The 11,937-nt window shown below is 39.8% G+C and overlaps 1 protein-coding gene across 1 annotated transcript in view; it reads right to left on the bottom strand.

Annotated features, from left to right (window-relative positions):
• Window positions 1-7,147: 7,147 nt before the first annotated feature.
• The window catches only part of LOC121325814 (spermine oxidase-like), a 20,155-nt gene continuing 15,365 nt past the window's right edge, over window positions 7,148-11,937 (bottom strand). The window contains exons 5-7 of the mRNA XM_041268892.1: window positions 9,308-10,001; window positions 8,478-8,638; window positions 7,148-7,384 (exon numbers count right to left, since the gene is read on the bottom strand). Of these exons, the coding sequence (XP_041124826.1) occupies window positions 7,232-7,384; window positions 8,478-8,638; window positions 9,308-10,001 (1,008 nt within the window). The 3' untranslated portion in view covers window positions 7,148-7,231. The remainder of the gene's footprint in view (window positions 7,385-8,477; window positions 8,639-9,307; window positions 10,002-11,937) is intronic.

Here is an 11,937-nt window from a genome sequence, read left to right as displayed (position 1 = left end):
CACTGTGGGACTTGCGGGAGCCACAAGAGTTTATGGGGGTGCCTCTAAGGGCTTTAATATATTTCAGATGAGTTCTCTAATTCACTGTGGACATGACAGCAATATCAAAGTTTGTGCTGGGAGCTTTTTTTATTTGAAGGAAGGAAGGAAGGAAGGAAGGAAGGAAGGAAGGAAGGAAGGAAGGAAAGGTATTGATCGAGCTGTTTAGTGGAGACTTGAGAAGCTGGTTAGTGCGCGTTATTTAAAAAATGCTTGTTTTGTTATTTTTTGCATACTCACATTTATAGCCTAACCTTATTTTTTTTAAAACCTAGGAGGGCAGTTAACGACAAAAGTTAATGAAAACCTGAAAACCAAGAACCACTGATGTACAGGTATGTAGTAATTCTTAGTTTTTTGTTTGTTTGTTTTTTTACGTGGGAAATTGTTTTTTGATTAAGACTTTCCTTTTTTATTGGAAAACTAACAGCGTTTTATGCCTTTTAGTGGGTTTAGTTGTTTTTTTTTATGCTTTTGTATTAAAGATTTTAATATGGTACTGGAATTGGTTTTAATGAACTTGTTGTGTTGATTGTGCTGCCCTTCGTTTTCACAGAAGAGACGTGGTGTTAACATGGTTTTACTTGCATGTTGCTTTTTATGTATGAGTTGGATTAATTGCTTTGATTTTATTTATTTTTATTTATTTAATTAATTATACGATTTGAGATTATGGGTGATGTAGTCTTTTTGTTATATACACTAAAGTCCCCCTTTGTAACGGCATTTTCGTGAAGAACAAACAATAAAAAATAAGTTGCAACAAGCAGCTAACACAGTAATCGGTAAACCAAAAAATTGTTTATAAAGCCAAAAATAAAGAGATAAATAAACCTGCCTTGTTAAAATAATTGAAAATGTAATTTCTAATCACTTAAAACGCCATGTAATCCATGTGTACCCCATATACTGCCTGGTGTTACCCCTGACTTTAAAACTGAACCCGACATTAAACTATATCTGTAACGGCAACAAAATATTGTAATGTGCTATCACCCCCATTGTGGTAAAAGGGGAAACAGGATTAGGGACTTGCCTCTTCCCAGGGTGGTTCTACATAGACACACACCAATGTGTTGGGGACTGCCTATAGCACGTTATGGGAGATTTGATTGACAAGTGGGGATTCCATGGGTGTTTTTCCCAGGTTTAATTTGGGGTTATGATAGGAGGTTGACTCTCGTGTGGGCGGGATATGCTATTAGAGTGGCCAGTACAGTGTAAAGCAGTGGTGCACAACTCAGGCCATGGAGGGCCGGTGTCCCTCTTGGTTTTTGTTCTAACCATACCCTAAATTGGTTAACTGGACCAATTAAGCTTCTAATAAGGTCCAATAAAGTACTTTAGGGTGCAGTTAGAATAAAAACCGGCAGGAACACTGGCCCTCCAGGACAGAGTTATGCACCACTGGTGTAAACATTTAAAGGAAGTGTCTGTCAGGAGTGTCTGTGGGGGTCAGCCGATGAAGATATTTAGACAGTAGCTCACACATGTGGAGCTTCCAGAAAGCAGCATGCTATCTTTATTTGTAAGTTTAAAGAAAAGCGCCTCAGTTTTTTTTAAACCTGTTGTCCCATTGGAATTACATGTTTTGCTAACCACAAAATAGCACTCCAAAACCATGTGTTTTCACCGGAGTTCCAGAACTGACTGAGGTGCCAATGGATACCGTGAGCATGAGATTTAATTTGGTCCACTCAAATAAAACTTCCATTTATGCTATTAAAAATCAGGATAACCTGAAATGCTTACTCTGGAGAATTTGAACAGTGTTGGTGATACTTTCACATAAGAAAGAAGATAAAGAAGATCTCAAGAACTGCTTCTTCATTTCTTACCTAATTAGGAGCACAGATTAATGCCATTATTGTTCATTGCATTAGCAGCAGTAAGTCTGGCTAGTGCCTTTTTTATTTGTTTAGTTTTTTTGTTTGTTTATAATATTTAAGTGTCCTGCATTTCCCATTATATATCTAAAGTTACTAACAACGTCCGGTGCCAGAGTAACGAATAAAATCTCTAGTTAATAAATCTTGGTCTTCTTGTCTATTTAGTTGTCCGTCAAAACCCCAAGTATTTGTTAGTCTAGCTGTAAACAGGTAGTACAATGGAATATCCCATGCTTTGTAAAAAATAACTAATAGAAATGTCACTGTGCTATTATAAGTAACACTGTTTAAGATAATAATAACAAAGATTGTATCTGGATTAAAAAGCAGCAGATCTAACTACAAATATAAAAAGGTACAGTGGCTTGCGAAAGTATTGACCCCCTTTGGCATTTTTCCTATTTTGTTGCCTTACAACCTAGAATTAAAATGGATTTTTGGGGGGTTTGTATCATTTGATTTACACAACATGCCTACCACTTTGAAGATGCAAAATATTTTTTATTGTGAAACAAACAAGAAATAAGACAAAAAAACAGAAAACTTGAGCGTGCATAAGTATTCACCCCCTCCAAAGTCAATACTTTTTAGAGCCACCTTTTGCAGCAATTACAGCTACAAGTCTCTTGGGGTATGTATCTATAAGCTTGGCACATCTAGTCACTGGGATTTTTGCCCATTCTTCAAGGCAAAACTGCTCCAGCTCCTTCAAGTTGGATGGGTTCCGTTGGTGTACAGCAACCTTTAAGTCATACCACAGATTCTCAATTGGATTGAGGTCTGGGCTTTGACTAGGCCATTCCAAAACATTTAAATGTTTCCCCTTAAACCACTCGAGTGTTGCTTTAGCAGTATGCTTAGGGTCATTGTCCTGCTGGAAGGTGAACCTCCGTCCCAGTCTCAAATCTCTGGAAGACTGAAACAAGTTTCCCTCGAGAATTTCCCTGTATTTAGCGCCATCCATCATTCCTTCAATTCTGACCAGTTTCCCAGTCCCTGCCAATGAAAAACATCCCCACATCATGATGCTGCCACCACCATGCTTCACTGTGGGGATGGTGTTCTCAGGGTGATGAGAGGTGTTGGGTTTGCGCCAGACATAGCGTTTTCCTTGATGGCCAAAAAGCTCAATTTTAGTCTCATCTGACCAGAGTACCTTCTTCCATATGTTTGGGGAGTCTCCCACATGGCTTTTGGTGAACACCAAACATGTTTGCTTATTTTTTCTTTAAGCAATGGCTTTTTTTCGGGCCACTCTTCCGTAAAGCCCAGCTCTGTGGAGTGTACGGCTTAAAGTGGTCCTATGGACAGATACTCCAATCTCTGCTGTGGAGCTTTGCAGCTCCTACAGGGTTATCTTTGGTCTCTTTATTGCCTCTCTGATTAATGCCCTCCTTGCCTGGTCTGTGAGTTTTGGTGGGCGGCCCTCTCTTGCCAGGTTTGTTGTGGTGCCATATTCTTTCCATTTTTTAATAATGGCTTTAATGGTGCTCCGTGAGATGTTCAAAGTTTTGGATATTTTTTTATAACCCAACCCTGATCTGTACTTCTCCACAACTTTGTCTCTGACCTGTTTGGAGAGCTCCTTGGTCTTCATGGTGCTGTTTGCTTGGTGGTGCCCCTTGCTTAGTGGTGTTGCAGACTCTGGGGCCTTTCAGAACAGGTGTATATATACCGAGATCATGTGACAGATCATGTGACACTTAGATTGCACACAGGTGGACTTTATTTAACTAATTATGTGACTTCTGAAGGTAATTGGTTGCACCAGATCTTATTTAGAGGCTTAATAGCAAAGGGGGGGAATACATATGCACGCACAACTTTTCCGTTATTTATTTTTTGGAATTTTTTTAAACAAGTTCTTTTTTTCATTTCACTTCACCAATTTGGACTATTTTGTGTATGTCCATTACATGTAATCCAAGTAAAAGTCCATTTTAATTCCAGGTTGTAAGGCAACAAAATAGGAAAAATGCCAAGGGGGGGGTCAATACTTTTGCAAGCCACTGTACATGTCAATGTCTTTTCTGTGCTGAACAACAGTACTTAACAGGATATTTTGTGAAGAAAAGGAAGCATCTCAGGCAACAAATTCTAAGGGGTATATCGTACCAAATCCACATGACATATTACATAAAGTAACATTGAGATGTGTATCATTGAGCTACTGGCCAACTTCTTCAAGGAAATCACAGAACGCACATGTAATTGTAACAGGGTGGAGGCAGGGCACAAAGCGGCGACCATCCACACTGCAAGTGAGAGTCTAAACCTCTGCAAAACAGCCGGGCTCGTGTGCATTTGTGGCTTTAGAGCTTTTAACCTCACCTCACCGAAAGAGGACAGAGTCCTTAATAGAAGTGTATCACACAACATTGCCAGTTACCCTCTTCCAGGCTCCTTTGACCTCTGCGATCAGCTGCTGCCAATCTATGAGATCTGGGAAACAGCACCAATGCAACAGGGCAGAGGCAGGAATGCTGTTGGAAAACATGGATCGAGAATTGATTAGCAGTTTGCTACGCATGTGGACTGGCAGAGCTATACTGGTGTTCTTTTCTGAAAAGAGACTAATATTGCAGATAGCAGACTGTTTGGTTCAAATTGCATGTACTGCTAACCATTGATAGAGACGTTGCGTCTACAAGCTCTTGCCCAACAATGACTGCAAGCTAACGAGATAATAATGCTGTGGACTACAATTAGCACAGGCACTAAAGACTTCCGAGAGATCAAAAGAGATAATGCCACTGGGATCAAAGGGGGTCACAAGAAGGTAACAAAAGGCAGATGTATGGACCTTTTGTCTCCAGGAGTGTGAAGAATGCACTGAGTTCAGAGGTTGTCATACTAGCCTACACACACAGACACACACACTCACACAATAAATTAAATTACCTTGACCATTGGTTAAGTGTCAGAGAAAGAGGAGGTGGACCATCTATACAGAAGGGTATTTAATGTCATGCAGACATTGGAATGATGAGTATTCTGTTTGTCCTGTACCTGGGACCAGACTCCCTGCATATTTCAATAAACCTGGCAACTGATTGAAGAAAAGGACTCTGTGCATTTTCTTGAATCTACTTAATCACCATCATTTTTTTTAAGTTACTTCAAACGCGAACCAGCGACCTTGTGCACTGCAAGTGAGAGTCTTCACCACAGTGCAAAAGAGCCGGGCTCATCTGCATTCATGGTTTAAGAGCTTTTAAACTCCTTTCATCTCACCGACAGAGGACAGAATCACACAACATAAGCTGTTACATAAAGATCCAGTCTGAATGGGAGTGGTCTCTATCGATAATATTGTCAGAGGTTACAAAATGGTGGCACTCAAATGTTTAATGATCACTGGACACCACCTGTAAAGAAACTTTATTTAAGAATACAATACAGCAGTGTACCAACTATAAAGACACTTAGTCAATGTATCATTATGACAAGGAGTTAATTTTTAAAGGACAACAAAGGTAAATATAACTTAAGTAAGAAAATCAAAGAATACATCTTGTACCAAGTATTATAACAACTCAGTGTGCTCTCTATTCAGCTATAATTTTAAAAGTCACATGACCGTAATATGGCAGCCATATAAGGTCATCGGTCAATGTCATGATCACCAGCATATTGAACATGAACAGTTTACATAGCACTATATTAAGTTACTACCACAAATGGGTAGTCTGGAAAATGAACTATTAGCATGGTTAATGAGATATTAATTAGTACAGCAAATTGTTAACTGAAGCATAGACAATGATTATTGATATATCAGCAGTAGTATGTGATGGAGGCGGGGTTTGCAAACTCATGAAAGCTCTCCTTAGGGCTATTTTTAATGATATGGTCATAAGACTTGAGTTGCAACATTGGAGGAGCACAAACACACATACAGGACTTCCATTTGTTATTTAAATACTACAGTGTTCAGGTATCAGATTCTCTAAAGAACCTATGGAGTGTGGTGGGAGGCACCGACAAGTATTAAAACCTTGATTACACCTTTATTTTTTCACTTAGAAAACCTGTAGAGAAAGTGTCAGGATTCCTCAACCAAAAAAAAACCCATTCATTTAAAACGGAAGCCAGACATTTCAAACCTCATAATAAAAAGGCACATCTGTGGTGAAGCATTCCTAGGATTAATGAGAAAGTATCACAATCTCTATTTTTATATATAGTTCCCATCATAATTTCCATCCTTAGAGGATTCTCCCACATAAAGCATAAGCTTATTCTTGGCTCATTTGAACAGTGACAGAGAGATACTGGAATAACTGCATTGTCAGATCCTGCCCCCTCCTTTCTCTTTTTGCCCCCAAAAAACAAAAGAAAAATAGCTTGTATAGTGGAAAAAATACTTATTTCCTGATGCAATACATTCTTCTGCAACCGTGACAAAGTTAAAGCAAATATCCTGTTCAGTTGGTTGACAGCCACAGATTCTTCCAGAATAAACTGGCAGAGGGATTTGAGTTCAAGTACATGTAAATAACGTAACCCTTAGAGATAAAAAATACATGGCTGCTACAATCAGCTAGTCTTGCATGCTAACAAGCAACAGATGACTTGCATCGTACTTTGTATGGAATTATAGTTTGTAGAATTGGGCTTACATATTTTTGCTCCTGGTTATTGAAGCAGACTGTCTGAATTGAAGCAAATATGAATTCTGTACCCCAAGTTGTTAGATATAAGAGGTAAAAATTGTAAAAGCACTGCCACAAGAGATCTTTAGTCTTTAATATTTGAAAACCAAAAACCACGTAACCACAGTACGACAGCCGTACTGAGTCACAGGTCAAAGTGAAGGTCACAGCAATGAAGGCACTAGCCAAAAATCTTTAACCTCAAAGTGAAAGACATTGTAACATTCTGCCCTGGAGTTTCCATCACACTAAATAAACTGGTACAGCTGGTATTTCAGTTTTATACCACAGGAACCTCAGGGTGATGTTCAGATGAAATTACATAGAAAAGGATAAAATACAAAAAAAACTAAAAACAAAGTAGGATCAATAATGCAATATGCTTTATTCGTTTTTAAAACATTTATTTTAAATACAGAAGGCACTTACTGTACAAAAAAAATAAAAATAAAAGATGAGTTGTTAAAAATGTATTCATTCAAATTTACAAAAGAAACATTCAGCAAACATTACAAAACATTTCAAAATCAATCCTAATTTAAAAAAAAGAAAAAAACAACAGTTAAGTGAATAAAAAAAAAAAAGATGTCCCACTAAATATAAAAAGATAAAATCAGACACACAATTGTATCACTAGTCCGTGGTTCTTTAAAGGTTAGGCTTAGCAGTTTCTGCACTGTACAGGTCTTGATACAGCTCAATGAGGCGAGCAGCCTCTCTCTGACCAGACAACAAAGCACCATGGGTAGTGGAGTAAAACTTCCTGTGGGTCGCTTCTCCAGCAAACAACACCTGCAGAGGCTATGGATATGGGACACAAAAACGAACACACATGTTAGTGCAGTGCAACTTCCCATAGCTAAGGCAACAGGTTCCATTTAAATGATTCAACAAGTGGCTATCTAAACACTGCCATTTTTAAATGCATTTCACTGACAATGCAACAAATATACAGTGGGGGGAAAAAAGTAATAAAGTAAGCCCCAATTACCAACACTGACTGCTCATAAAGCACCTCTTCCATCGTAAACTCACAGTGCAGCAATAATACTGCACAATCTAGGCATGTTCGTATTATAAATGGCTGTGTTTCTGGATATAGAGGATTTACAGCACTTGAGTACAGCTATGGCCAGCATCCTATAGAATTAACTAATTTAGCTTTATAAAGTCAAATGAAATCCGATGAACAATGTTACATTAACATATTGAATTACATATCGCTTTGTAGTTTTCCATATACTTAATAAAAAACAGACAAATAGAAAAATGTGACATTTAAAAATCTAACACAAAATACTGTACTCCGGTAGACTTTTGCAATATAATTTTGTCATTTCTTTGGTTACATGATGTTAAATAAAAGTTATTTTATTTATTTTTTGTTTTTTTTATTAATGTCGCACTCCTAAAACTCTAGGCGATGCAAAACTTTTGGGCATATCTGTAGATCAGAACAGAAGAATCACAGGGTGGGGCATCCATCCTGCCTCTTAAACTTTGTGTTTTCAAAGTAGATTCTTTTTTTTCATATTGTTTCATAAAAAAAAATCTGAAAAGTGGACTAGTCCAGGAATGTGTCCAGGAGAAGCACAGTCTTATTGGAAAATGTTTATATGAACAAAAGCCATTGGTTGCTAAGTCAATGCCCAAGGGCCATAAAGTTGTCGTTAAGGCAAAAATGGTGGGGTGGGGGGGTGGCGCTGACTCAGGCAGGGGCAAAATTACAGGCATTATTGCAGAGGGAGTATTAACATTAGGTAGATAGATTAAGTTTACAGTCAGGCATGCTTAAATTCAAAAGGTAGAGCACAGCACACAGTCACGATAAAGAATCAAGAACTGTAGTAACATATTTAATGACTGGTAAAGTACAATTCAAAGCTGCACATACAGGTGCTTTTGTGCTCTCGGTGTAAGGCAGAGGCATGGCAAGCTTCTCCACGTCAGTCCCGGTGGAGCCCACACGCGTGAAGGAGTAGGACCCGCGGAAGTGCGGATTGCTTCCCCAGGATGAGCGCAGGATCCTACGAGGTTTCGGAATGTTTTGGTTCCCTTTTGAGAGAGAAGAAAGAAAACAAAAGACGTTAAGATTTGGATTTAAAACCCTGCGAGGACAGAAAACACAGGTTAGGCTTAGGTATTCTGCACCTCTCTCTCCAGCTCACTAGTCCACAGACGTGAAACTAAAAATGAAATAAAAGTTGGCAAGTCTTGTTCCTTACAAGTATAATGCATTTAATGTGTTTCATATATTTTAGAGCAGCATTTCAATGAGAGAAAAATCCAAGCAAAACACAGCATGAAAGCTTTTTCAGGTAAGGTAAAATGATTTATAATTGAAAAATGATACAGTTATTATATGCAACTAACAAAGACGTGTGTGTGTGAAAAAGGACAGGATTACCATTGCCATTGCCATTTACTGGCATTCAGAATGATTTTAAATCCATCAGGATTTGGTTAATTGGTTTAAGTCCTAAACATCAACGGGGCACTATAAAACGTCTCGACACAGGGTGCAATTAACTAATTAACTAAAAGAAATAAAAAAAAATTAAAGGAGGCAGAAATGACTTAATTGGGCAGTTGAATTAGCTGGGCTAATTTCTGGCCAAGACCCATTGACTTGTCATGAACTTTGCAATTGAATGAACGGTTCTCAAGATTTAGAAGAAAAAACAAATTTTAAAAGAATGTACGAGCAAGTCAATTTCACCACACCTGTAAATCTCCGCAGCAGTTCAGCGCAAGTCTCTGCTACGGTCTCATCATCACATTTCTCCATGGTGAGGGCCTCATCGCCACAAATCCAGCCACTCAGCATGTAACCGTAGCGCTCAGGTGGGTACAGAACATCGAAGCTGCAGATCTTTTTGTACCAGAGTTCCTCCGGGTAGGTGAGGTTCTCAAGCAGTGCTTCGTCCTCCCACACAAACTGGATGCTATTGCACTCTGGGCTCCAGAAGGGCTCTGAGAACTCCAGGAAGATCTTATCAGTGGTGCTGATCCCCAGCTTCTCAATGGCCATCACCTTGTCCTCAGGCAGTCCAGGGCTGAACAGGGCCTCATTACTTTTCTTCAGGACGCCCAGTGAGGCTGTGACGATGACGTGGTCAGCAGGGATTAACTCGCAGTCCTCGCACTCCACGTAGACGGGGTAGCCCTGGCACCGGTGGTCACTGTTGTGGTCTTCGCTCTCTGCGATCTCATTGTGCACTGACCGGTTCCAGTGCACGCAGCGGATGGGCTTTTGAAGCTGCAGGACCCTCTTGGGGATATCTCGTGCCAGGAGCTCCACAATCTTGATGAAGCCGCTGGGGATGACGTGGTGGGCTCCCGGGATCTCTGTCCACTCCCCGAACTCGCTCAACGAGACCTCGTCCATGCTGGGGGAACTGCTCTCACAGCTTTCCACCTTCAGGAAAAAAAGGGTTCCATCAGTTTATTTACCATGACTAGTGGAGTTAGGCTTGGCCATGCTCTGGCTCCAAAGCCCTGGAGCCAGAGTGGAGCTTGACAGTTTTCTGAGCAGAGCTCCAGAGCTGGAGCTGGCGATGCTGGAGCACTCTGTAGAGCTGGAAAATAAACAGACCTTATAGGATCCCTTTCCTCAACCAAAAGTAAAATCACCTCTCTACTGGCTATACTACTTTGCAGGAAGGCATGCGAATACTTCAAGCTACATAAAAATGCTACACTTTTTTTTAATCAAGAAAAGTGTACAATGCCCTTTACCCCCACCCCAGGACATGCTTTGTAGAATTTTAGAAAATGTCAATAATTTTGGACAGCCCCTAATATACAAAGGAGAATACAGTCTAGATTCATAAAAAAATTATGTTATTTACTGTTATTTATACAGTTATTTACTGTGATAGTCAAGAACATACATTACTGATTAGAGGTTTTAGTGGCTCTGGAGCCAGAGCCGGCACAGCTAAATGCAGCTGGAACTGGAGCAGCAGTGTGGAGCTGCACCGAGGCGGCTCAGGAGGTGGAGCAGGGGGTCTCCATCGGGTCTGAAGCCAGCAAGGAGCTGGACCTGTGGGTCTCCATCGGGTCTGGAGCCAGCAAGGAGCTGGACCTGTGGGTCTCCATCGGGTCTGGAGTCAGCCTGGACCAGGGGCTGAGCTCTCAGAGCCACACCAGATCTAGCGCTAGCAAAGCCGGAGCACGGCCAACCCTGTATAGTGGTAACTGTATAGTGGTTTTACAATGTAGACTAATGTTCAACAATACCAAAAATCACTGTTACACAAGCCATAAAATGAAAACAGCCCTCCAAGCAACTTCATAATGAATACATTTACTTTAAACTTTTAACATACTGTACAGTACAGTTGGTTTTGCTCAGTTAAATTGCATTGCTCTTGTAAACTACTGTCTAGAAACCACAAACACTCACAGGCTTCATGTACAAAAGGGGCTGTCTTTTTGTCTTTGTGGGCTACCAGATTTCTTTTTTGGACACAAATTTTACAGATCAGAATAAAACCTAACATTTATTGCGCCAAGTAGTTTACCAGTTTCACAAGAGCATAGCAGAAGAGCAATAGGTTTAAACATCAAAATGAGCACACACACAATCACTCCCCAATGTGCTACTCTAGGATACAAGTGTTTTGCAAAACAACAGATTTCAGCCAGCCAGTGTCTTAACATCTATAATCCACTGGAAACTGAAACATCACCCGACCATCCCAGTCACTAGATGGTGCTATAAACTTTGTGTTTGAGAGTCTACGCCACTGAAGACTCTGTTTTGCCATGGAAAGACATTTATGCAGGGGGCCAGGATGAAAGTAAATTTACCAGGTGATAAACAAAAGCAACTTAAGGTTACTAATGCGTAGTTACCACCTAACTAGTTGCACTGTTCTTAAGTAAATATTTTTTTTTCCACAGCAGCACTAAAAGGATACATAGGACTACTGACTTGATACCCACTCTATTGTACAAACCTATGAAAGACGAATGTGGGTAAAACAATGTAACTGAAATCGTATTAACCTATAACACAGACCCTGATCAGAGCTAGTTGGAAACCCTTTGTGAAACTAGTCTATAGTTTAGACTAGTACAATACAAAGTAACAACACAAAATTTCCATCTGCCACCAGGACTCATACTAAAGTTACATGAAGTCAAATGTATTTACATCAGCATCATAATGAAATCTTAACAAGCTGAAGTAGGATTCCATCAGCCTAAGTTTGGAAAATAGAGGGTATGGAATAGGATACCTTGCCATGCTGTTGATGCTGAATCATTGGGATCCTTCAAGACCAACTATAAATGTTTGCGATCAAGCAGCCCGTTACTCTCCATAAGCATCTCCTACAAGATCATTG

This window comes from Polyodon spathula, chromosome 1 (genome assembly GCF_017654505.1).
Source record: "Polyodon spathula isolate WHYD16114869_AA chromosome 1, ASM1765450v1, whole genome shotgun sequence".
Lineage (NCBI taxonomy): Eukaryota > Metazoa > Chordata > Actinopteri > Acipenseriformes > Polyodontidae > Polyodon > Polyodon spathula.
Note: the sequence above shows the minus strand (reverse complement) of the source record. Positions and strands in the feature narration are given on the sequence as shown.